A 27,054-nucleotide genomic window follows, 5' to 3' on the forward strand; every position below is an offset into this window, starting at 1 on the left:
TCTGAGTCATTAGCTATTATCTTTCAAAAATCATGGAAGACAGGAGAGATTCCAGAACACTGGAAAAGGGTAAATATAGTGCCCACCTAAAAAAAGTGAAATAAGAACAGCTCAGGAAACTACAGACCAATCAGCTTACCTTCTGTATCAGGAAAGATAATGGAACAAATAATTAAGCAATCCATTTGCAAACATTTAGAAAATTATAAGGTGATGAACTAACAATCAGCATGGATTTGTAAAGAACAAATCATGTCAAACCAAACTGTTAGCTTTCTTTGATAGGATAAAAAGCTTTGTGGATGAGGGGGAAGTGGTAGATGTGGTATACCTAGTCTTTAGGAAAGCATTTAATACAGTCTTGCATGTGTAATAAACTAGGGAAATGTAACCTTGATGGGACTACTATAAGGTGTGTGCATAACTGGATGGATAACTCAGAGAGTAGTTATTAATGGTTCACAATCATGCTGGAAGGGCATAATATGGTGTTCTACAAGGATCAGTTTTGGGACCATTTCTGTTCAGTATCTTCATCAATGATTTAAATAATGGCATAGATAGTATCCTTATAATGTTTGCAGATTGTACCAAGCTGCAAAGGGTTGCAAGTGCTTTTGAAGATAGGATTATAATTCAAAATGATCCTGACAAACTAGAGAAATGGTATTATGAGATCAATAAGATGAAATTCAACAAGGACAAATACAAAGTACTCCACTTAGAAAGCTCCAATCAGTTTCACACATACAAAATAGGAAATGACTGTCTAGGAAGGAATGCTGCAGAAAGGGATCTAGGATTCATAGTGGACCACAAGCTAAATATGAGTTAACAGTGTGATACTGGTGCAAAAGAAAGAAACATTATTCTGGGATGTATTAACAGGAGTGTTGTAAGCAAGATGTGAGACGTCATTCTTCCACTCCTTTATGTGTTGACCAGGCCTGAACTGAAGTACCATGTCCAGTTCTGGGTGCCACATTTCAGGAAAGATGTGGACAAATTGGTGAAGGTCCAGAGAAGAGCAACAAAAATGATTAAAGGTCTAGAAAACATGACCTATATAGGAAGCAAGAACTGGGTTTGTTTAGTGAGGAAAAGAGAAGACTGAGAGGGGACATAATAGCAGTTTTCAGGTACCTAAAAGGTTGTTACAAGGAGGAAGATAAAATATTATTATTCTTAACCTCTGATGATAGGAGAAGAAGCAATGGGCTTAAATTGCAGCATGGTTGGTTTAGTCTGGACATTAGGAAAAACTTCCTAACTTCCTAGGATAGTTAAGCATTGGAATAAATTGCCTAGGAAGATTGTGGAATCTCCATCATTGGAGAGCAGGTTAGACAAACATGTGTCAGGGGTAGTCTTGATAGTACTTGGGCCAGCCATGAAGGCAGGGGATTGGGCTTGATGATTTTTTTAGGTTCCTTCCAGTTCTATTATTCTCTGATTCTATGAATATATTTTGGTTATTGACAGTGTCAAATGGGGAAATACCGGTGATTCAAAAAAGCTAATTACAATTATAAAGAAGTCAGCAATGAATGTGAAAACAACTACATTTTTATGTTGTGCAGTACACCGAAAATTTTTTGTCATCATACAATTTATGTTCAGACGGGCAAAATTGTGTGCTAAAACCAACAAAGAGCTCTGTAATGTAATTTTTAACACCATATTGTTCAACAGAATTAATTTAATAGTGTTGGTTTTGAAAGAAACATTTGATGTCCCAGTTTGAACATTAATTTTTAAATTTGTGAGCATTGATGGCCCTCCATACAATTTCCATTTCCAGATGTGGTCCTCAATCCAAAAATTTGCCCATTTCTCTCCTAGGTACTATGGCTAAATATTCACAGCCATAAGTGGCTTGATGGCTTAGGGATAAGTTTCAGTGCTGGAGACTGTGTCTAGACTACAAAGAAAGGTCAGAAAAAGATACGCAAGTTGCAGACCTCAATTTGTGTATCTTTTTCCGCTTTTCTTCCAAAAGAGGCTTTTCCAACATTTGGCCTGTCTACACTGGGACATCTTTCGGAACATCCCTCCTTCGTGCAACACGGTTTACAGGGATGCTGGAAAAACGCATCTGCTTTTCCAAAAAATTTTTTGGAAAAGCAGACGCGTTCCTTGGACGTGGCAGTCTAGACTAACCCTGAGTGTACAAGCTATAAAATACCACATGATCTGACCCCTGGAGTCTTACTTAGCATAAGCCTCCATCAGAAATGTAGGTTGAGCAATGCTTGGTTTGAGTTGATGGGGGAAATAGAATGATCTTTGAAGGTAATTTAAAACAAAACCCATTAGGAAAGTAAGAGTGATAAAATATGCTAATAAAAGACACTACAGATCATCTCGTTGATTGGAATGAATCAAGAATCATTGTCTTAAAAATACTTTTGACTCTGTGCCACCATGAAATCACACTGAATACTTAAGTCAGAGTAGCTAATTAAATCCTCTAAGCAAAGGCATTTAGTAGATAAGAATTTGTGTAGAACTGTGAAGAACAGCGTATCTGCATGTGTGCCTAATCCACAGTTCTGAACATCCAGGGTGTGTCTAGACTCCATGCCTCCGTCGACGGAGGCATGTAGATTAGCCAGATCGGAAGAGGGAAATGAAGCCGCGATTAAAATAATCGCGGCTTCATTTAAATTTAAATGGCTGCCCCGATCTGCCGATCAGCTGTTTGTCGGCAGATCGGGAGAGTCTGGACGCGATGCCCCGACAAAGAAGCCTTTCTTCATCGACACAGGTAAGCCTCGTGAAACCAGGTTTACCTGTGTCGATGAAGAAAGGCTTCTTTGTCGGGGCATCGCGTCCAGACTCTCCCGATCTGCCGACAAACAGCTGATCGGCAGATCGGGGCAGCCATTTAAATTTAAATGAAGCCGCGATTATTTTAATCGCGGCTTCATTTCCCTCTTCCGATCTGGCTAATCTACATGCCTCCGTCGAAGGAGGCATGTAGTCTAGACACACCCCCAGACTTCAAGTTAAAGAGCTCAAAACTGAAATATCACTAACTGAACTTTATCTCTTTCCTATGAACTATCATGCTTGCTGGCTTGCAAATCCATGAGCCTAGTTGCTTGTGAAAGAGAAAAGATAGTCCAGTCTTAAAGAGTCAAAGATGGTCGATATCAAATTTGTGTTCCAGTTCAGCAAGGTTCTTAAGCAAATGCCTCAGCTTAAATTAAAGGGTTTCGTCCCATTGGAGTCAAGAGACTTACTGAATCAAAGCTTTGCTGCCCATGTTTTGCTCTTAATGTATATTTAGAAACTCTTTTTATTTATTCTTTCTATTTTCAAACAATTTTGAAGGTCTTTTTTTATGGAAGGAAAATGCTCTGTATCCGTCAAAAACTGGCAGAACTTCCATTTTCTTCCTGTTTTTCAACCTTAGCTTTGCAGTCCCATTCCTTGTCCACCATTCTTTGGCTCTGAATAAATGAATGAAACTTCTTTTGGTGATTGTCCTCACCTGTCTCTAAAAGAAGACTGCTGTCATTAGCTACTAACATTTAGAAAATTTATTTACTAAACAAAATATATATTAAACTAGAATATATATGGAGTGTTTGTAGGAATTTTTCAACCCATTTTGTTTGTTAGAAATGCCTGCTACTGCCCCCATAACTGTAAGATGTTGTTCAGAGAGGCCTGCCATTTTACTGATATGCCCCAGCAAAATGTCCGGTTGCATGATCTAGCTTTGGTGGTGGTGTGAAATCATGATCTCATTGAGTCAATGGCAAAGTGTCCAATGGGGCCCATGATTTTTGCCCAGAAAATGCAGCTGTTCATATGAATGCAAGAATAGCACAGCATGGCTATGTCTACACTGGCGGGTTGTTGCGCCAGAAGTATGCAAATAAGGCTAAGCGTGGAATATTGCCGAGCCTCATTTGCATACCTAATGAGCCACCATTTTTGCGGAAGAGGCTCTTGCGCTAGAAGGAGCTGTCTACACTGCCCCTTCTTGTGCAAGAAAAACCCTCTTGAGCAATGCCATTATTCCTGAAAATAATCGGCGTAGTGGCATTGCGCAAGAGTGTTTTTCTTGCGCAAGAAGGGGCAGTGTAGATAGCTCCTTCTAGCGCAAGAGCCTCATCTGCAAAAATGGCAGCTCATTAGGTATGCAAATGAGGCTCGGCGATATTCCATGCTTTGCCTTATTTGCATATCTTTGGCGCAAGATCGTGCCAGTGTAGACATAGTCCATATGTTTAGTGTAGTTGTAAAGTAGGTTCTGTTATCTTTGTTTGTAGGAGTGTATGTGCGGGAAGAGGGTTAATATGGAGCAAATTACCAAAGGCGATAACTCAAGTTTGGATGCCTTTCTAAACCATATGCTCTTCCTCAGCTAGAAGTTAATGAGCTTGATGATGAAAATGCTGGGTGAAATTCTTTGGTCTTCATTTTACCAGACATTTAATTTGATGATCAATATGCTGACTTCTGGCCTTAATGTATTTTATTAAAAGGATTGCACATTTACAATGGTGCTGCAGCTCAGTATTTGAATTAAACTAAGGTACATCATTTTACAATTAAGATAGCACTTGTTTTGTTGTTAGTCAATCTTTTTCATTATATGTAAAACATGGAGATGTGGTTAGTAATTTCCCGTTTTTATTAGACACACTGTTTACAGTATTTTTTATTTCATATTGGTACTGCAGCAGCTCCTGGGTTGCAGCTAGGATTATAGTCCCATTGTGCTATACATATTATACAAACACATAGTAAGACATTCCTTACCCCCCAAGGAGCTGTTTTATATTATGGGAGCAAAAGAATTTGTCTTCTGTACTTGGGAAGAAGTGTAAGCCTTTATACGAAAAAACAATCTCAAATGAGAGACTTTCATATTATGTTTCATAATTATTTTTAAAAATTTGGGGTAGTAGTGAATATGATGCAGAATTGTCTTAATAATATTTCAGGAAAATACACCCCTCAGATGGAATTCACTAGTGGGCAGAAGATATGCATTATGCCGATACACCACTTAACACCCACTTAAGCCATATTTTGATGTTTTATTTGGGATTTAATGGAATATAAACCTTGTAGGAGGTGAATTTCATCCCAAAAGAAATGTGTTATAATCTCTCTCCAGGCAATATAAATTGATTTGCCTAGTTCACCCTCCTCAAACAAACCTTTCTAGTTTCTGTGCACAAGCAATATTTGACCAAGGTAGCCTTTTAGTTGAGAGAATATTAATAGGTAGAAGCATTTCATTAAATGTACAGAGAGCTCTAGTTCATTGGAAAAAACAACTTTATGTAGCTGTATCCAGTTCTTTAACTGCAGTATATTTCCTCCCAAGAGTACGTGCAAGCATTTAATTTCTGAATAAATGCACTCAGTGGAGAACTTCGATATCATCACAGCTGGTCAGGATTATACTTTTCAAAAAGAAAACTCATCTCTCTCTTGCGACATTTTAACAGCCTGGTATAGTCTCTGCAAAAACAATTTTACTTGTTTATATTCATTAAAAACAAATGACTCTATCTGTCTCTCAATTCCAAGACTGTTATTTATGGTTATCAGTTATCAGTCACAGCTTTTCCAGGAAACACTGGACTTTGCCTTGGCTTTTGAATATTTTCTCTTGTCTTCAGCAAGATTTCTCTGGGTAGCTTTAACTTCTGTATGATTGAAGTTGTCATTCACCTTTGATATTTTAGCCTCCTGGTGGTTAATGATTGGATGCGTGAAAATAAAGTGTGCACGAATGAAAAATAACGGGTGCATGAATGAAAAAGGCTAAATAACACACACAACTCCCTCCCCCCTCAAAAAGAAAAGGTCAGTTTCTTTATGGAAAGTAACATCTGACTTCAGTAAGAAAATGAGGATTTGTCTGTTTGTCATGGTTTCATTTCTCCTGCTGCAGGCTGCCTTTTCCTCCAGGGGACCGGGTGACTTTCAATGGGAAAGAGTGCGTCTGCCAGAAGTGTTCACTGCCCCCTGCTGGCAGCAATAGCACTTTCCTCATCCAGGCCCTGCGAAGTAAGTAGGCCTTTTTAAAAAATCTATTTGTAGTTTAGTGAATAAAGCTGTGTGTGTGGTTCCCTTAAAGGACAGCCTGTCAGCAGTTACAAGTAGGAACCTGCCCTGGGATGGAGCTATAAAAGCAAAGGGGAAGCAGCTGCAGGGGCAGATACTAAGGGGAAAGGGCTTATCTTATCCCTTTGAGTTCAGTATCATGGGCCTTAACATAATTTGGCTGAAGCCATTGTAAATCAGGAGTGCATCTAGCTCACCATTTCCACATACGTCCTGCTCCAGTTTTCATTAAAGACAATTGAAAGACAAACATTGACTTGCATGGGAGGTTCAGGCCCAAGGTGCCTGACAGAACAAGTTCATTTAATTATCTATAAATAATTCAAAGTGATTGAATCTACCATGCTCTACATGTCATTGAGAAAGTCTCTGGGGGACCAGCCCTTACATAGTGTTCACTGCATGGTCACGAGGGGGCCAAAACACTGCTCGATTGTAAGGGTTTGCAGGACTAAGCATGAGAATCAGTGTCTTTTCAATGCAGTCTGGATTTGACTTTTTTTCTTTTTGATCAAACTGATTAGTTTGCACTGCAGCATGCCTGCCTGCAGAAGGGGTTCACTATGGCCATTTGGGGGATGTCATGCAGATCTCAATGAACCTGATGTCTGCTAAGGGCCAGCTGATAGCCTGGAGCATTCTAAGCTGGTTATTTGTGAACCCCGGATTATGTTGCTTTCTTGTGCAATTATGAATTTTGCCAAATCCTGCCTCAGAGAACGCTTACCTGATTTTGCCCATTGTATTTCTCTATTGTTTTAAAGGGCATGGACCACCAAAGCACATTCTCTTTTTAAAATCTTTGCTGCTAAATTGCCTTTGTATTTTGATTTTTCTCAATGTTTTTGCATAGGGCTGACAATCCGGGTCCTGTTTGCGAGGCGTGGATGTATGGTTGCACTAAAATACTGCTGACTTCCTGTGAATCTCCTTGGGAATGTATTCTGGGCCCAATTCTCTGTTTGCAGTGCCAACAGTGCCATTGATTTCCATGGAATGCTCTGCTGTAGAAACATGGTTAGAGGGATGTCCAACGTTACTGAGTACTTTTCTAAATTTCTGTGTGGACAATAGTGGTCTCCTCTACTCCAAATTAAATTTAGCCAGGCTGTGTAAAGTCAAATTTACCCTGTTGTTTGGCTTTTCTTGTAATGCAAATAATAACAAAAACTTAAGCCAATGCTTATTCCTTTAATTTGATTGTTCCTAGTATTTTCTGCAGGGTCTGCCTATTGTTGGTTCCAGTTCCCTCTGACCAGAGAGTCATCTCCCTTTTCCATACCTTGAGGGAGTTCAACATGCCATGTCTTTCGCAATAAGCCATCAGCATTTGCTTAACAATTTTTAGTAGGGAATTTAACTCTTGCTGAAAAGGGTTGATCCACAGAAGATCCCTATATCCCCAAGGCGACCCTTTTTTGTGCAAAGAATGCCAACAAGGAAGTATGTGCCAGTCATCTTTGATGTGGACAGCAGTGCTTTTTGATGGAAGCACTTAAAGGAAAACAGCTCAAAATCTGCTGTAACAAAGGTGTGTGCATATATAACTGAAAAGGGAAAAAACAGCAACTTAAGTCAAAAATCTGACCACAAAAATTATAAAGGCAACCACTAGGACAAGTAAAAATAGAGAGATTGTAAAAAATAACTTAGAAAGTCTGAACAAGGAAGAAGACAGCATGCCATTTGCTTTAGTTATTTCTCCAGCATTTAGTAAATATAAAGATGGAATGATTGTTTCCACAATGGTAAAAATGGACAAATATATTCAGAAATATATTAGCTGAGTTTGAAACTGAAAGTCCAAAATGACAAATTTTAGTTACACTGCACAAATCAATAAATGACACTTAGCATACACTATATTAAAATAAAACAGCAGGAGAAGAGACTTGGCATTTTAACTGAGCACTTCTCTGCATAACAGAAAGCGGTGCATGAAACATATACCTTCAGGCAAGTAAGACAAGAACCAAGGGAAATGCTGACCAATTTTTATTCCAGGTTACCACATCTAGCACTATCATGTGAGTTTTACTTGGCTCTAAGACCAAGATGCAAACTGTGCAGTCTTATTCATCAACCCATCCATCGCTGAATCCACCTTAGGAATGCACTGTTTACTTCAGAAAATCTCTGTGGACTTGCAGAACTCCAATTCTTTGACATTAGATCCATTGGCATCCCTATCTGTTCCCTTCAGTTTTGGTCTCCTCGCTTTCTCTGTTCAGTCCCCCACTCCTTCTGCACTTAGGCCACATCGATACTTACAAGGGGGAGCATTTGCTCCCCCTTCGACCTCCTGCTGTGTGGACACTGCCAAGCTCGGGTTAAGGTAAACCAACTACAGCTATGTGTTCTATGTAGCTGGAGTTGCATACCTTAAGCTGACATTTCAGGTCTAGTGTAGACCTGACCTTAATGATTCGGAGGAAAATGGGAATCTCTGTCTGTCTCTCTGTCTCTGTCTCTGTCTCTGTCTCTCTGTCTCTCTCTCTCTCTCTGTCTCTATCTCTCTCTCTCTTACCTGTCTGGAACTCTGCTCCGATCCTGAGACACTGCATCTTTAATTGTGATATAAATAAACACCTTCCTTTTCTCTTTCGTTTCTGATGGACTCTCTCTCAAACTTTTTCTGATAGTGTGTATTAAGGAGAATATAACAAAATATATCAGTGAATTCATATTCTGTAGACCCATTCATTGATTGAAGAGAAATGAATCATGAAGGACGTTCTCTCAGAGGCAAGCAGACAAGGACTTACATAAACAGGCATATGTAAGTTGGCATAGCAACTGCAGTATTTGTTTTTAATTATCGAGAATTAATAGGAAAAAGAGCTGTTAAGAGAAAAAGAAAACCAGAAATGATTCTCTGCCAGCCAAAGACTTGAGTAAGACATAGAGTGAATGACAACCAAATGCATTGTATTATCCTAAGTCTATAAAAATAAAACTCTATTGAGGATATCAAGTTAGATTACCAAATAGAATCCTCAGCGCATGCCAGTTCCCAAACAGATTGCTGCTCTCTTTAAGAGAACATTTATGGAGTTGTGTGGTGTCTTGTGGGAGTAGGTCAGGGCACATACCCGAGTCTGGGGTTAATTGATTAGCAGAGCTCCAGCAATCTGCTCCACACTGTAAAGGCTTTTGCCCTAAGCTGATTTCCAGCTGTGCTGAGGGTTGGCATAATGGCCTTAAAGAGAGACATTATAATTTTCCTCATGCTTCACAAATCCATCAAAGACAAACAAAGATCACCTGCTATCACTCTGTGCTCATCAAAATGCTGTTAAATCACATTTCTTTAGGTTATATTGTTTGTAGTCTTATTACATGTAAGCAACGCCATGCATTTTTTTATTTTAAACAGTAATTATGCTAAGGAAGTTAGGTTTTCAAAGATTTATAATAGATTCCTTTGATTAGGAATCTCTTTACCAGCAACAATCTTTCTGGATCTTGAATGGCTTTGTGCATCTTATTTCCCCCTTAAAGGATTTGTTTGTTTTCCTTTCTGGTGTCTCTGAATGACTCTAGATGTCTTCTTATTTGTGGTTCTGCCTCTTCTCTATCAAACTGTTGTTATGCATCCAGAGTTCTTCCAGTAATAACTGACTCACATAGAAAAGAAGGGAGATTACCTTAACCCTTATGCTGGTTTCACTTTGTTTGTAACTAGATCTTTGCTTTTTCTCACAATCTGTGCTTATATTAACACCTTTTTAAAAGCTTTTCTTTTTTTAAATTAACCATATATTCTTCTTTATTTTGAAATCTTTTCTTTTTAGACTGCCACTGCTAAAAATCTTGTTTCTATCTTCACACCTAAATTTATGCATTCTACTTTCTTATGCTGGTAAAGCTCGAGAGCTCCCTTATTTTTTTTCTTTTCCAGTTCTGCTTTCAAGGCATAGCAGATTTGATAGTGTATACTATAGTCCATCATTTAAATCATGGAGATTTGTGCAGCTTCTGAGTTACTCTCTATTGTCTTCTTTTATAGCTGTTTTTAACCTGACTCATGTTCTTGCTACTTAGCTGGATATCTCTCTTGTCCTTATTATTGATCTAGGTGATCAAAATAATGACCAGCGGGAGAGAGGGAATTGCCATTTTTTCTTCATTGAAATTTAATATTTACATTTCAGTGTTAAATGTGTTAATGAATGGTTTTATTTCCAAATGCACACATCTTTTCTCCAGCCAATATGATCTGACTTTCTCACCACCCAGCCAACATCAGGAACTGCTGTGAAATACCTTTAATGAATTTGTCTTTATTTTAACTTAGTGAAGTAGGGCTTGAATCCAAAACTATGGCTACATCTACACTGTACAGTTATTTCAGAATAAGCTATTTCGGAATAGTTATTTTGAAATAGCTTATTTCAAAATACAGTAGTACGTCTACACTGCAGGGAAATCTCAAAATTAGTTCGAGGCAGGCTTCCCTAATGTAGATGTGCTACTCCGATTTAGAGCCCCAGGAGACAGGGCTGGCTTTAGGAAGTGCGGGGCCCAATTCGAACAATTTTGACGGGGCCCACAGCAATTGTGGTTGAGCAAAAAAGAAAAAAAAACCACAACACAAAAAAATCCCCCGCCAGCACATACACACACACATCCTGCGCTAAACTCACACCGCCTGTGGCACAGGCAACCGACACACTCTTCCTCCGGGGCCAGCAGATTTGTATAATTTTTGGTAGTGCCCCATTAGCCACACCCCCTGACCCCATTAACCCCACCCCGACCCCCCTTGACCAGGCCTCTGGAGGCAACATGCTTGGGGCAAGATGGACACATGACCAGAAGTAAAAGGTATCATATCACCCCTCTCGAAGGACTTTTCCCACCATCCTCCTACCAACAGGGATTACAGGCAGTCCCCGAGTTACACGGATCCGACTTATGCCGGATCCGCAGTTACAAATGGGGATTTTCTCGCCCCGGAGGACTGGAGCGGCGGGACGCCTGGTCCCGCTGCCCGCCTCCTCCGGGGCGAGAAAAGCTGCTCCCCATCTCCCTGGTCTGGTGGGGGAGCCAGCAGACCAGGGAGACGGGGAGCAAAGCGGCGGAGGACCCGGGGCCGGACCCGCGGCCGCTTCCAGATCAGGGAGACGCTGAGCAAAGCCTCGGAGGACCCGGCCGGACCCGCGGCGCTTCCAGCTGATCTGGAAGCGGCCACGGGTCCGCCCCGGGTCCTCCGCTGCTTTGCTCAGCGTCTCCCTGGTCTACTGGGGGGACGCAGCTAGTGCCCCCCCCCAGCAGACCAGGGAGACGTGGAGCAAAGCCCGGGGCCTGTGGTAGAGCAGGTGGGGCACTGCCGGTTGGTCCCGCAGCACCGCTCCTTGGCGCTACTGGACCAACCCGGCAGCACCCCAGCTGCTCTGCCCCAGGAGTCCTGATTCAGCCGCTATCATCTTTGGAAAATCATGGGAGACAGAAGAGATTCCAGAAGACTGGAAAAGGGCAAATATAGTGCCCATCTATAAAAAGGGAAATAAGAACAACCCAGGAAACTAAAGACCAGTTAGTTTAACTTTTGTGCCAGGGAAAATAATGGAGCAAGTAATTAAGGAAATCATCTGTAAACACTTGGAAAGTGGCAAGGTGATAGGGAACAGCCAGCATGGATTTGTAAAGAACAAATCATGTCAAACCAATCTGAAAGCTTTCTTTAATAGGATAATAAGTCTTGTGGATAAGGGAGAAGCGGTAGATGTGGTATACCTAGACTTTAGTAAGGCATTTGATACAGTCTCGCATGATATTCTTATCAATAAACTAGGAAAATACAACTTAGATGGGGCTACTATAAGGTGGGTGCATAACTGGCTGGATAACCATACTCAGAGAGTAGTTATTAATGGTTCACAATCCTGCTGGAAAGGCATAACAAGTGGGGTTCCGCAGGGGTCTGTTTTGGGACCGGCTCTGTTCAATATCTTCATCAACGATTTAGATATTGGTATAGAAGGTACGCTTATTAAGTTTGCAGGTGATACCAAGGTGGGAGGGATTGCGACTTATCTGGAGGATAGGGTCATAATTCAAAATGACCTGGACAAATTGGTGAAATGGTCTGAGGTAAACAGGATGAAATTTAATAAAGACAAATGCAAAGTGCTCCACTTAGGAAAGAACAATGAGTTTCACACATACAGAATGGGAAGCGATGGTCTGGGAAGGAGTACGGCAGAAAGGGATCCAGGGGTTATAGTGGACCACAAGTTAAATGTGAGTCAGCAGTGTGATGCTGTTGCAAAGAAAGCAAACATGATTCTGGGATGTGTTAACAGGTGTGTAGTGAGCAAGAAATGAGAAGTAATTCTTCCGCTCAACTCTGTGCTGGTTAGGCCTCAATTGGAGTATTGTGTCAGTTCTGGGCACTGCATTTCAAGAAAGATGTGGAAAAATTGGAGAGGGTCTAGAGAAGAGCAATGAGAATGATTAAAGGTCTAGAGAACATGACCTACGAGGGAAGGCTGAAAGAATTGGGTTTGTTTAGTTTAGAAAAGAGAAGATTGAGGGGGGACATGATAGCAGTTTTCAGGTATCTATAAGGGTGTCATAAGGAGGAGGGAGAAAACTTGTTCATTTTGGCCTCCGAAGATAGAACAAGAAGCAATGGGCTTAAACTGCAGCAAGGGAGGTTTAGGTTGGACATTAACTGTCAGGGTAGTCAAACACTGGAATAAATTGCCCAGGGAGGTTGTGGAATCACCATCTCTGGAGATATTTAAGAGTCGGTTAGATAAATGTCTATCAGGGATGGTCTAGACAGTGTTTGGTCATGCCATGAAGGCAGGGGACTGGACTCGATGACCTCTCGGGGTCCCTTCCAGTCCTAGTAGTCTATGATTCTATGATCCCTCTCTAAGGCTTTAGAAAATACATTTTGACCTTTCTGCCTCAGTTTCTTAATTATAATTATCTACAGCACAAGGATGATGTTATGCATTAACTGATTAATGTTTGTAAAGTGCTGTGTGACAGCCATATTGGCCAACTTCTTGAACCACGGACCTCCACAGCTAAATGAGGGAGCTGCTACAGTTTGAGCTGGAGCTCCATAACTACGGACTGTAATAGTGGATTGGCATTGAGAGGGACTTAAAACACATCCTTACCAGTGTGTTACACTCTTAAAGTGAGAAGTGTTACATGAGCACCATGTTGTTAGCGACCCTAGAACTAAGCACTAGCATTGTGCTTTGGGTACACTGGAGTCCTGATTCCACACTTCCTATCTTGAAAGTAGCCCCTTATGAAAATAAAAACACTGCTAATGTATCTCGTCTACATCTTAAAATATTCCACTCCAAACACCATTGCTGCTTGAATCCATTTAAATCTATAGAGACATTACTGTTTTAATAGTACTGACCTGAATATAAGATAACTGGGAACATCTATTCCCTTTTCTTTTATTGCACTGCTGAGCAATGGAAGCTTTCATTAGCTTGAGACTTTTATGGGACTCTGAAAATAGTGAATGAGGAAGAGTACCTTGTATTTTGCATGCTAATTAGAAGTGACTGTGTTTTGTAGTTTAGTATCATTCTCCTTTTTTGTACCAATACCAAGAGGTCTATCCAAGGAAGAACTGAGAGGGCTCCCCAGAGCCACATATTTTCCCAGTTCAATTCCTTTTCACATTGTTTCGCGCTTATATAAAGCATAGGGTACGTCTACACAGCAGCACTATTTTGGAATAACTGACATTATTTCAAAATAACAAAATGCGCATCTACACAGCAAGGCACTATTTCAAAATAATGTCGAGATGGAGAACTTCTTACTCCGACTCCTGTATCTCTTGTTTTATGAGGAGTAAGGGAAGTTAAGGAAGAGTGTTCTTCCTTCAACTTCCTGCTGTATAGATATCACCAAAAGTTGAATTAAGCTATTTTGACTTCAGCTTCGCAACTAACATAGCTGAAGTTACGTATCTTAATTCAATTTTTGCCCTGCTGTGTAGATGTGCCCTCAGCAATTATCTGCTTATATGTTTGTTGTTGCTTTTAAACTTCTCTGGCAAATTTCATCTGCTCCTAGGGACTTGAAGCCAAGTTTTTCATATTTACTTAGTGTTCAATCTGAGCTGGTAATATCAGACAGTGAACTGATTCAATATAAATCTTACTGCTTCCTTTAAGGTTGCCTGTACATACAATGCTGCAGTTGTGCTGCTGCAGCACTAAGGCTTGGTCCACATGACAGCCGAAGGTTGGTTTAAGGTATGCAATTCCAGGTATATGAAAAATGCAGCTGGAGTCAGTGTACCTTAAGCTGAGGACTGCACCATACTCACAGCAGAGATCAATGCAGCATCAATATTATGGGAAGTAAAGGCATGGCCTTAGTGAAGAAGTTACCTTCATTTCCCCAAGAGGTAGTAGCTATTTTAACAGGAGAAACCCTCTCAGTGACATAGTACTGTCTACTCTAGGGTGTTAGGTCAGCATAACTGCGTCGCTGTGGATTTCCGCACCCCCAGGCAATATAGTTACACTGACATATATCTGTAGGGTAGGCCAAGACTAAGACCAAAAAAATGCTCCATATTTTTCTTCCGAATTTGAGTAATGAATTTGATTAACTGGATTCAGTGGAAGTAGCCGGATACTCCACACTTAAGTAAATTAGATCACTTATTTAAGTGCCTAAATATGGACTTGGAAGCTTTAAGAACCCAGTTTTTAAATCTTACCCTGAATCTGTGCTGGAATGAGTGGATATAGGAAGGGAATGGTGCAACTTGGAGATAGCCTATTTGTTAATGTTGATAAGTTGTGTGATGTTACAATTTGTATATACAGGCAGTCCCCGGGTTACGTACAAGATAGGGACTATAGGTTTGTTCTTAAGTTGAATTTGTATGTAAGTTGGAACTGGCTCCAGATTCAGCTGCTGCCACTGAAACTGACCAGGGGCTGACTACAGGAAGCCGGAGGCAGAGTTGTTCTGCCCCCAGCTTCCTGGAATCAGCCTGATCAGTTTCAGCAGTTGCTGAATCTGGAGCCTGGGACAGAACAGCTGGGGCGCTGCCCGGTAGGTTCCCACAGGACCAACCCAGCAGCACCCCAGCTGCTCTACCCGAGGCATCCCACAACAAAAGCCTGGTCTGCTGGGGGGGGGGGTGCACCCCTCCCCCCCAGCAGACCAGGGAGACCCGAGCAAAGCTGCACAGGTGGAGGGACCCCGCCACCCGTGTGGCTTTGCTCCTGTCTCCCTGGTCTGCTGGGGGGGGGGGTCCAGCAAAGCCACTGGACCCCCCCAGCAGACCAGGGACACCCGAGCAAAGCCGCCGCCTGGGCAGCTTTGCTCGTTTGCCCAGGAACAAAGCCGCCCAGGCAGCGGGACCCTCGCCACCTGGGCGGCTTTGCTCCCGGGCAAACGAGCAAAGCCGCCCAGGCGGCGGCTTTGCTCGGGTGTCCCTGGTCTGCTGGGGGGGTCCAGCAGCTTTGCTGGATCCCCCCAGCAGACCAGGGAGACCGGGAGAAGCTTTTCTCGCCCCGGAGGACACGGGCGGCGACCCGCCGCCCGTGAGCTCCTGGGCGAGAAAAGCCCCGTTCGTAAGTGCGGATCTGACATAAGTGCGGATCCGACGTAAGTCGGGAACTGCCTGTATATGCTTAGAACTTTGTTAATGTTGATAAGAGCATTTTATAAATAAGTTAAAAAAAAAGATTGACCTTTACATGTGGTACATTCTATGTTAACAACTCTCTTGATTTGATAGTGAGGCTTATGAAACTTGCTGTTTTTTCTTAAATCCCCAGATCTGAGAGTCAAATTATTACTTGAAACTTTCATCTTTTTCTATTTTTAAGTTTCCAGCTCTCAGATTTGCAGAAAAAATTGATCTAAATGTAACCTAAGAACTCAAAAACAAGACGCATAAGAACCTAAAATTTATTATTTAAAAAAATCTTAATTGTTTTAAGACAATTTCATGGCTTTTGGAGGGCCTGACTCTTGAGTTTTGAAATGCTTGGGTTTGGCAGGTATTAAAGTATCTGCAAAATCCACTTACTTAGAAAAAAAACCTAATGTTTCTTTTAAGAAGTCACCCCGTCAATGATAATATGTTTATCCAGCTTGCCACCCAAAATGAAGCATGCACGGGAGGGCAGGAGGTGATGAGATTAAAAATTTCCTTGTGCAGTTGCTGTGATAATACCAATGGAATCTTCTCTTGCAGACCTGTAGTATTGCACCTTCATGGTCAGTTATGCATAAAGCATATGATTCATTTCCAGAGGGCTTTTTCTTTTGCAGATTGTGGTGGCTGTGGTTCAGAAATAAAAAATGGACAGTCATTGGTGGCTTTGGACAAACACTGGCATTTGGGCTGTTTTAAATGCAAGACATGTGGCAAACTTCTGAATGCAGAGTACATCAGCAAGTAAGTTGGAATGAGAGAAGCTCACCAATCCTTATAGCCACTAATTCATTTTTAGCAGCTGTTAGTGTAATGCCGACAGATGGAGCCGAACATGGGACCTCTAGAGCTTACAGCTTGGTAAAAAGCCAGCTGATTCTCAGCTAAGGTTGTAGAGCAAACTCATTCTTTCTCTCTGTAAGTGGTCTAAGTGCCACTACATGGGACAATGAACTACACCCCGTAGATGTGTGGGTTACATTAGCAAAAAGGTATTTAGTTAGCTGTTTGTTGTTTATTCTTAAGACTGTACTGGCATTCTTTGGTAATTATAAAAGCATAGGAGGTTTTTTTCCACAAATGTTCAAATTGTTAGTGAAAGCGAAGAACTAATACTGCTAGCTTGAGCCAAACACATTGGAGAAAGGGTAAGTGCAATCTTATGCCCAAGACTCTGCCTATACACTTATATGATTTAGGAACACAATATCCAGGGGTCCTAGGCTACGATGTTACTTCGGTGCTTAGTCAAATCCATCCCATCAGTCCTTAGCTATTCCAGGCCTGCTTTTCTAGTCCTGGCCCTCTTCTGAACAGACTCTATCATCTGCATTGGAGAGAGTGCAGTAGTGCTGGTATGTGAACAAAATGTTCCCACAATGTTTTCTGCTAAAATGAGTATCCTAAAAATGATCATCAAGGTGTCACTCCAAAGCCGCCTTCTCACTGAGGCCACGTCTTCACTATTGTGTTATTTCAAAATAACAAGGTGAGTGTCCACACAGCAAGCCCATTATGTCAAAATTATTTTGAAATAACAGGCTTCTTATTGTGGAATAATAAACCCTCATTTCATGAGGAATAACGCCTATTTTAAAATAAGATGTGTGTGGACGGCACAGCTTTGATTATTTCAAAATAATTGGCCTCCAGGGCTTCTCACAGCTGCCCTGGTGGCCGCTCAGTCCACACTCATCAAAACTCTATAGTTTCTCTTCCCCTACAGCTTTTAAAGCTGCAGCCAGAAGGGAAACTGCTTGTGGAACCACACCGGCCCTGCTATCCCTGTGCCACAGAGTAGGACCCTGTTGTGCTGCCATGAGCGACTCCAGTGTTCCCAACAAGCCCCCAGGGCTTCTAGCGAGCTGGCATCCAGATCCCAAGCCCCTGGCAAGAGGCAGAAGAAGAGGGCCCCTTCCTGGTCTGGTGCGGAATCTCATTGAATCTCATTGAGGTCTGGGGAGAGGAGACTAACCTCTAGGATCTCTGCACCAGATACAGGAATGCGGATGTTAATGGCTGGATGGTTGCAAGCCTAGTCCAGAAGGGCCACATGCACACCCAGTAGCAAGTATGCATGAAAATCAAATAACTTAGGAAGGCCTACACCAAGCCCAGGGAATGCAGTTCCTGCTCATGAGCGATACCCCAGACTTGCCAGTTTTATGAGCTGCTGTACCGCATCTTGGGAGGGGGGGATCAGTCCCTCCCCCTCCCCCGCCTTGTTGTGGGCTCTGGCCTGGAGGCGCCTGTCATGAGGACTGTGGATGAAGAGGAGGTGGAGGAGGAAGATGAGGTCAGCCAGGACATGATGCCTGCCAACCGAGAAGTCATCCTGTCCCTGGTGCCAGTACCTTTGTCCCAGGATGTCGTTCAGACGAAGCCAGGAAAGGTCCATCAGGTGAGTTCCATTACTTTCCCTAGACAAACGTTGGGGGAGACAGTGAGTGGTGCACACTCCTCACTCGGCTTTCTCTGCTGGGGATTGCACAGCAGCCTGTGCATATGGGTGCATGTGGAGCAACCAGTCTGCAGTAGACTGCCACATGAGGCTGCCACAAAGGAACCTTTCACTCCTGCACACTGGGTTTCTGGAGAGGCCTGCCTTACTCCCGGCTCTGTAGTGGGATACCTTCCTACCACTAGTCACCAGGAAGGAGGCTGGGGGCATGGATACAGACAGCAGTGCTGCACATGGCGCAGGCTCATGCCCTCACTCTTGGGGCAGCATCTGTTCCTGGTCAAGCGCAGCGAGGCAGAGGACACTTAACCTCTGCATGAGAACCTACACCATGGGGGGAAGAAGAGGAGGGGACCCAAATAGCACCCTCCCCAGAACTGCCAGACCTGGCATGTGTGCAGCACCATTGCCCCCCTCCCACCTGCAAGCTTCTGACCTGTCTGGCACCTTCTCATGCCTGCTTGTTCCCGGGACGTGGGGGTGGCAAGGATCCCCTGGGACATCTGTGCCCCTGCAGGACAAGTGCAAGCTTTCTAGGCCACAGATGGCCTTGCTTGAAGCCCATCGTCTGAACTGAGACTTTTCGGTGTCGGCTCAGAGATGAGAGTGAGGCTTCATGCACAGTGTCTCCTGAGATGACTGCCCTGCTCACTTTTCTTCACAGCTAAATCAGCTGTGAGTGAGGCGCACCCTCCACCTCCTGTGCCATTCCTCTGACCCCGCAAGAGCGGCTGCTGCAGACAACCCTGCGAGTACCTGGAGCAGGAACACATCATCTGCCTGTGGGCCCTCCAGTGGTGTCTCATGTGGTAGGAGCAGAGGTGGGGTGCTGACTTGGAGGAGTGCTGTGCTGACTGGGAGCTGTGCCACACTGCCTGGCAGTTATCCCAGCAGAACCACGGCATGTGCGCAGCATACACTGCCACTGTCGACCACCTGTTCACCACAATTGAGCGATCCAGTAAGCTGCCCTCCCTTCACCCGCTCCTTCACAAGTCCCCCTCACACACACCTGCTCCTGTCCTTGTCCTGCCCCTGCCCCTCCGGCTTCTCCCCCTAACCTCTGCTGTGGCCATCAAGGGCCCTGTATTCAAGGCAGTGGGACTACCCAAGGCAGGCGCCAGTCCCAGCCCTGAGACCCTCCTTCCCCCTCTTCCTTTTACCTCCCGCCTCCTCTCCCTGCCAGGTTCTTTCCCCAGTCCCTCCCCATTTATATTTACCCCAAATAAAAAAAGACGGTTGATTGTTCCAAAACAAAAAGTGTGATTTATTTGGTCTGCAGGGAAGTGGGGGAAGATGGGAAGGGAGGGTAGGGGAAGAGAAGGATGTGGGAGGGAAGGCACACAGGGGCAATGCAGAGGTCCCTTGTAGGGAAGCCCAGGAAGAGTGTCACAACTGGCCTTGTCTAAAACTCTCTTTCAGGGCCTCCAGTGCACAGCTGCTCAAAGGCCTTGGCAAGCTGCTCAAGTTTTGCCCCCCCCCCCACCATGACAGGAACATCTCCCCCTTGCTCTTGCACAAGTTGTGCAGGATGCAGCAGGACGCCATCACCTAGGGGATGTTCCACTTGCTGAGGTCCAGACGGGTGAGGAGACACCAGAACTTCCCCTTCAAATGGCTGAAGGTGCCCTCCACTACAATGTGGGCCCTGCTGAGCCTGGCATTGAACCATTCCTTGGTTGGGTCCAGGTGTCCCGTGGTGGGCATCATTAGCTAGGGAAGCAAGGGTTAGGTTGTGTCACCCATGATGCACATGGCTATGTCCACATCCTTAACCTTGAGGGTGTGGTTGGGAGGAAAGTGCCAGCGTGCACCTTCTGGAACAGGCTGGAGTTCTTGAAGACATGGGAGTCATAAGTCTTCCCTGACCATTTAATGTTAATGTCAGTGAAGCGGCCTTGGTGGTCTATGAGGGCCTACAGCACCACTGAAAAGTACCCTTTCTGGTTGATGTAATCGGAGGCCAGGTGGTCGGGAGCCCAGATGGGGATGTGAGTGCCATCAGTGTCTCGTCCCTCCCCGCATCAAAGCCGGTGACAATGAGGTCCACGTTGCCCAAGATGACGACCCTGCACAGCAGGATACTGTTGATGGCCTTCATTACCCCCGAGAGGATACAAACAGAGAATCATAGGGTTGCCAGAGCCCTCGGGAGGTCCCCAATACCAAGCCCTTTACTATAGCAGGAGCAAACTCAACTGCTGTTTCCCAGGCAGGGCTTTGTTAAGGCAGGACTGAAACATTTCCAGGGAGGGAGAGTCCACCCTCCTCTCCTCCCCCACTTCTTTAGGGAACCCCATTCTAATGCTTCACCACCCTTCTCTTCCTGGGACAATAGCAAGAAAGATATACCTTCCTGATCATGGCCCTTACTGTTGATCTCCCTACACTGAACTGGTTTCCAATGGAATGGTAGCTGTCCAGCTTAGTGAGCTTCAAAATAGTGATGGCAACATGCTTCTGGAGGAGGATGGTGGGTCACATGTGGGTGTCCTGTCCCTGAGAGCAGGGGTGAGCCACCTGCAGAGCTCCAGGAAGGTGTCCTTCCACATGCAGAAGTTCTGGTGCCACCGCTGGTTATCCCAGAGCTCCATGATGATGCGGTCCCACCAGTCGGAGCTGGTGTCCCGGTGCCAGAAGCGGCAGTGCACAGTGTGCAAGACAGGGTGGGAGGGGCTGTGCTGCATGAGAAGCAAGTGAGTGGGGTCAGGAGGTACCCCAGAGTGAGCTGCTGGTCCTGGTCCTGCAGAAGTTCTGTGGTTGTCCGTAAGGGCAACCAGAGCACACAATGAGAAGAGTTTTCTGTCCCTCAAGGAGGTAGGCAATGGAAAGGAGATTGAGAGACGGCCGTACAGGAGGAGAGCCCCTTTAAGCACAAGCCTCAGCTAGCCTCACGCAGCAGCTACAGGAAGTGACGGCTGTCCTGATGCCCTGCCCAGAATGCTTTGGGGGCGGGAGCAGTTAAATGCGATACAGGCTCCAATCATTGTGGACACGCTATTTCAACATAATTCTGCACTATTTCGATGGGCATTTGTAGTGTGGGCGCACTATTTCAAAACAGTTAATTTGGTATTTATTATTCCAAAATAGCTTATTTCGCATTAAGCACGTAGCATAGACATACCCAGAGAGTTTGACTGCTTACACTGAATTTAACAGCTGTGCTAAGGCTTTGTCTACACTTTAACGTTTAAAGTATGGGCACAGCAGTGCTTTAATTTGAAAACATGGCCATGGCACAAGTGTTGGGAGGGAGCTCGCTCAGCACTCTATGTAAACCACTTCGATGAGGGGAGTAGCTAACAGAGCTGGGGGCACAGCTCTCAGCGCTATAGCCTGGTTTACACTGGTGCTTTACAGCACTGTAACTTGCTGCACTTGGGGGGAGGGAGCATTCTCACACCCCTGAGATAGAAAGGTACAGTGCTGTAAAATGCCACTGTAGACTTAGCCTGAGAGGCAGCTTAAAGCAGCTCTATTGCCAGTTTGGGTGTAACAAAGTTAGCATATGACAGAATATTGCCCAGGAGCTTTAACTGAGAATTTTCTTGGGTAAAGGTACAAAAAAAAAATGGAAAAAGAAAACTGAGAGAGAGCAAAAACCACACAAGCCTCCTATGCCCAGTATGAACCTGGAAAAGCTAGAGAGCTTTTCATTCTTTTACTTAAAGAGATTTCAGCCTGCAAGCCAGGGGTGGGCAATAATTTTTAAAGAGGGGCCACCTTACACATTTCTGAAGAGGCCCTGGGTTGCCCCATGAGGGGTGGGGCCTCAGGTGAAAGGGGCGGGGCTGGGAGACTTCTTGTGCTCCCCCGCCTACAGATCCTGATTGGCCTGGGGATAGTGGAGCACGTGAAGTCTTTGTCCCCAATCCCCTGGTGCCTAGAGAGAATTACCAGCTGTTTTAAACAGTTAGCGGTTCCCTCTAGGCACCGGGCACCCCTGGCAGTGGGAGGAGACTTCATGTACTCCCTCTGCCATAGGCTGGGGGCAGGGGAGTGCATGAACTCTTTTCCCCGTGTTCCCATCCTGTCAGAGGCATTTGGCAGCTAGAGAGAATCTCCAGCTGTATTAGAACATCTGGTGTGATTCCTTCTGGTGCTCCATGCCCCTGGCGGGGGAGGAGCATTGGCCTGAGGGTGGGGAAGTAGCAGGATGGCAGTGGGCTGGATCATCCAGCTTGGAGGGCTGGATCTGTCCCACGGAGGTTCTCTTGTCCGGCCCGGCTATAAACTAAGAAACTGCTTCTTTTGTTCTTTATTTCTCCTGCATTTGCAGAAGGATTTTGTATATTCCCTGTAAACTGATATGATTGCATCAAAGAAAATATCACACTCCATCCATTTCTGTTTCCAAGGGGACTATCCCCAGAGCCCTGAACTTTGACTAATGGCTAGGATCAAAAGGAAGCAGCATTATTGCAGTTTATCTCCATACATGCCTTCTTCCCTTAGGGTATGTCTACACTACAAAGTTAGTTCGAACTAACGGACGTTAGTTCGAACTAACTTTCATAGGCGCTACACTAGCGCTCCGTTAGTTCGAATTTAATTCGAACTAACGGAGCGCTTAGTTCGAACGAGGTAATCCTCATTCCACGAGGATTAAGCCTAGTTCGAACTTACTAGTTCGAATTAAGGGCTGTGTAGACCCTTAATTCGAACTAGTGGGAGGCTAGCCCTCCCCAGGTTTCCCTGGTGGCCACTCTGGCCAACACCAGGGAAACTCTTCTGCCCCCCTCCCGGCCCCGGACCCCTTAAAGGGGCACGGGCTGGCTACGGTGCCCGTGCCAGGTGCAAGCCTGCCAGCACCCAGCCAGCAGACCCTGCACCTGGCACGACTTGAGCCACCCACCCGATGCCCCCCAGCCCTCCCCTTCTTCCCGGGACCAGGCTGGCGGCTCCCGGGAGCTTGCCCGGGACCGCAAGAGGCGGGCACCCGCCTGGGCTAGTGCGGAGATCGTGGACCTCGTCCATGATCTCCACACTAGGCACAGGAAAGTGGCCGTCTAGGGCAGGAGAGCTGCCAGCCTGGCCACCCAGGAGCAGGTGTGCATGAAAATCAAGGGGGTCCACTGAGACCCCCGACCCTGAGCCCTGTGCTTACAATGGCCGTCCTGGGTCAGACCAAAGGTCCATCTAGCCCAGTAGCCTGTCTGCCGACAGCGGCCAACCCTAGGGACCCTGGAGGGGATGGACCAAAGAAAGTGACCAAGCCATTTGTCTCGTGCCATCCCTCTCCAGCCTTCCACAAACTTCGGGCAGGGACACCACTCCTACCCCCTGGCTAATACCACTGCATGGACCCAACCTCCATGAATTGATCTCACTTCTCTTTAAACTCTGTTCTAGTTCTAGCCTTCACAGCCTCCTGCAGCAAGAAGTTCCACAGGTTGACTCTTTGCTTTGTGAAGAACAACTTTTTGTTACTAGTTTGAAGCCTGCTACCCATTCCTTTCCTTTGGTGTCCTCTAGTCCTTCTTTATGGGAACTAATGAAGAACTTTTCTGGATGCACCCTCTCCACCCAACTCCTGCTTTTAGAGACCTCTATCCTGTCCCCCCTCCGTCTCCTCTTTTCTAAGCTGAAAAGTCCCAGTCTCTTTAGCCTCTCTTCATATGGGACCTGTTCCTAACCCCTGATCATTTTAGTTGCCCTCCCCTCTCCCAGCCTCTCTCTTCCCCTCTCCCACCTCCTTTTCCCAGTCTCCCCCAGTTTTGTTCAATAAAGACAGATTCCATTTTTGAACACAATTGTCCTTTATTTTGTACATCAAGTAAAGGGGCTAGTGAAGGGTAAGTGGAAGGAGGTGAGGGAGGAATGGGGCACGAGCCCCCGATGGGGAGGACTGGGCTGGCTCTGCGGGCTTTTGGGGTGGAACCTCTCCTGCAGCCCCCCCGATTGCCCCATCTCCCCAGATGGCAGCCTGCGGCAAGTGCAGCCGGGCTGATGGCCGAGTGCTGTGATGTGCCCAGTGTGGGTACTCCGGGTACTCCAAGCCAGGACTGCTTTTCAAGCGGGGCACCCCTGAGAACTGTCTGTCCGGGGTGGGGGTCGGGACCCTTTAAGCGCAGCACTCGGCTAGCCTGAGACAGCATCTCCACGCTCTAAGTCCTCCTCTGATGCCCTGCCGGCACTGCTTCCGGCCATCCTTAAGCCCGGTTCAGGGTCCACTTAATGTGGACATGCTAGTTCAAATTAGCAAAACACTAATTCGAACTAGTTTTTTAGTCTAGATCCGTTAGTTCGAATTAACGTTGTAGTGTAGACGTACCCTAAGTTAGTTCATTTTTCCCTCCTCCTAGTTACATTCTGGGTATGTCTACACAGGAAAGAAAAACTCATGGATGGCCTGTGGCAGCCGAGTCGGGCTCATAAGCCTCAGGCTGCAAAGTTATTTCATTTGCTGTGTAGACTTCTGGGCTGGGGCTGGAGCCTGGGCTCTGGGACCCTGCCATCCTGCCAGGTCTTAGAGCTTGGGTGCCAGCCTCAGCACAAAAGTCCATACAACAGTAAAACAACCCTTGAGTCCTCCACAGCTGAGTTGCCTGGGATAGACCAGCCGCAAGTTTTTCCGTGCTGGGCAGACATACCCTCTGGGACTAAAACTCTTCTCTGAGCCAAACATTTTTCATTTGCTATGGAGTTTGAACTTTATGCTTGACAAAGAACATCTTAAGCAATTAGTGTACGGCCCATTTGTTTTGTGTCAAAGGCAGCAGAGGAATAGGCGGAAGTTGTTGAACGCTGCCTGCTCCTACCCCCCATGTAACCATGTAACTGCTGAAATTTTCAGAGGTTACATGTTGACTTTACACATTTTAACATCCCTAATTTGGTCTTAGTTTAGGTGTAGCTCAATTGATAGAAATGATCCAGATGTTTGCTTTTTATTATTTTAAGTAGTGGTAGGAATTTTTTTACTTAGAGCAGTCAGGATCCAAGTAGATTTCTGATGAGTTATTTGTAGTTATTGATTGTGTAATATAAACTGTTAGGCCAACATAAGATTTATTTGGAGCCAAAATCTGAGATTTAGAGCTCTCATTGCATGCTTTTCTAAATATGGATTGCTCATCATTTTAAATCCTGCAAATAAAACCACCCCAAATCCTGCTGTTTACTGCATGCCTGGGCATATTTTCAAGACTTTTCTGTCACATAGACATAGCTCTGTATAGTCATCTTCTGTAGAGAAAACATTGAGTATGTCTACACTTGCACCCTCTTTCAAGAGAGAGATGCAAATGAAGACATTTGAAATTGCAAATGAAGCCGGGATTTAAATATACCGTGCTTCATTTGCATATTCATGTTATGGTGCTATTTCAAAATAGCGCTATTTCGAAATAACAGACATTGTTAAGACGTGGTTATTTTGAAAGAAAACCCTTCTCTCGAAATAACTGGTAAACCTCAGGCTGTATCTACATTGGCATGATTTTGCGCAAAAGCAGCTGTCTGTCTACACTTCCTGTCTACACTGGCGGGGAGTTCTTGCGCAAGAACACTGATGTTCTAATGTGTGAAATCAGTGTTTCTTGTGCAAGAACTATGATACTCCTGCTCAGGAATAAGCCCTCTTGCGCAATTGTTCTTGCGTAAGAGGCCAGTGTAGACAGGTAACATGAATTTCTTGCGCAAGAAAGCCTGATGGCTAAAATGGCCATCAGAGCTTTCTTGCGCAAGAGAGCGTCTACACTGGCGCGGATGCTTTTGCGCAAAAGCACATGCCAGTGTAGACGTTCTCTTGCGCAAATACTTTAATGCAAAAACACTTGTGTTGAAAGTATTTGCACAAAATCTTGCCAATGTTGACGTAGCCTCATTGTATGAGGAATAAGGGTTATTTAGAGAGAAGGGTTTTCTCTCAAAATCACCGTGTCTTAACAGCGTCTGTTATTTTGAAATAGCACCATAATGTGAATATGCAAATGAAGCTCAGGATATTTAAATCCCAGCTTCATTTGCAATTTCAAATTTATTGAAAGAGGGTGCAAGTGTAGACATACCCTTTGACATCCTGATGCCCTTTGAAAGTTCCAAACTCAAAAGAGTGTCAATGGAATTAAAAATCAGCAAATGAGGAATTATTCCTGTGCAATTCAGGCTCAGAATGAGTTTACACAACAAATACAAAAGGATAGAAAAGTAAGTGGAAATAGGGACTGAGTTATTTCTCAGACTGGGAAACATATGGAATAAGTTAATGAATAAGACCATCACAGCAAGTACTATAATATGTTTGAGTGTATGAGACATTTGATCTTATTATTGAGAAAGGGGAAACTCCTGAATACAGTGTCAAGAAGGAAAGTGGGATTGAGATCAGTTTGCACAGTGAGATTTGGATGAGCCAAGTGTAGTTTCCCATTTATTAATTATTCAGGTCTTTACCACATTAATAAATGGGAAAGAAAGGAAGTCTGTAATCAACCCCTTCTGTAATGTCCTGTGTGATCTGCTAGGGGAATTATAGGCATCTTTGAAGCTATCCAAGTAATATCTATCTTTTTTCCTAGGGATGGTGTTCCATACTGTGAAATGGACTATCATTCTAAATTTGGCATAAAATGTGACAGCTGTGAGAAGTACATCACGGGAAGAGTGCTAGAGGTAAGAAAATTCTGTCAACTGGACAGACAGCCATTCTCAAACCTTAAGGCCATGTCTACACTACATATAAGATTAAAATAGCCACAGTTAATCTTCGGGGTTCAAATTAGCAGGTCTAGTGAAGACATGCTAATTTGAACTGAGAGGGGCGCTCCCATTGATGCCAGTAGTCCAGCTTCCATGAGGATTAAGGGAAGTTGAA

The 27,054-nt window shown here is 44.5% G+C and overlaps 1 protein-coding gene across 10 annotated transcripts in view; it reads left to right on the plus strand.

Annotated features, from left to right (window-relative positions):
* ABLIM2 (actin binding LIM protein family member 2) overlaps positions 1–27,054 on the plus strand; it is a 222,069-nt gene that overhangs the window by 91,675 nt on the left and 103,340 nt on the right. For all 10 annotated transcript variants that reach the window (XR_012904395.2, XM_075930800.2, XM_075930803.2 and 7 more), the window contains exons 4-6: positions 5,924–6,039; positions 16,390–16,516; positions 26,759–26,852. Coding sequence is in view for 9 of the 10 variants with exons in the window: in XM_075930800.2 (XP_075786915.2) it covers positions 5,924–6,039; positions 16,390–16,516; positions 26,759–26,852 (337 nt within the window). In the remaining variant the exon portion in view is untranslated. The remainder of the gene's footprint in view (positions 1–5,923; positions 6,040–16,389; positions 16,517–26,758; positions 26,853–27,054) is intronic.

The sequence above is a fragment of the Pelodiscus sinensis genome, chromosome 4 (genome assembly GCF_052426305.1).
Source record: "Pelodiscus sinensis isolate ZL-2025 chromosome 4, ASM5242630v1, whole genome shotgun sequence".
Classification (NCBI taxonomy): Eukaryota; Metazoa; Chordata; order Testudines; family Trionychidae; genus Pelodiscus; species Pelodiscus sinensis.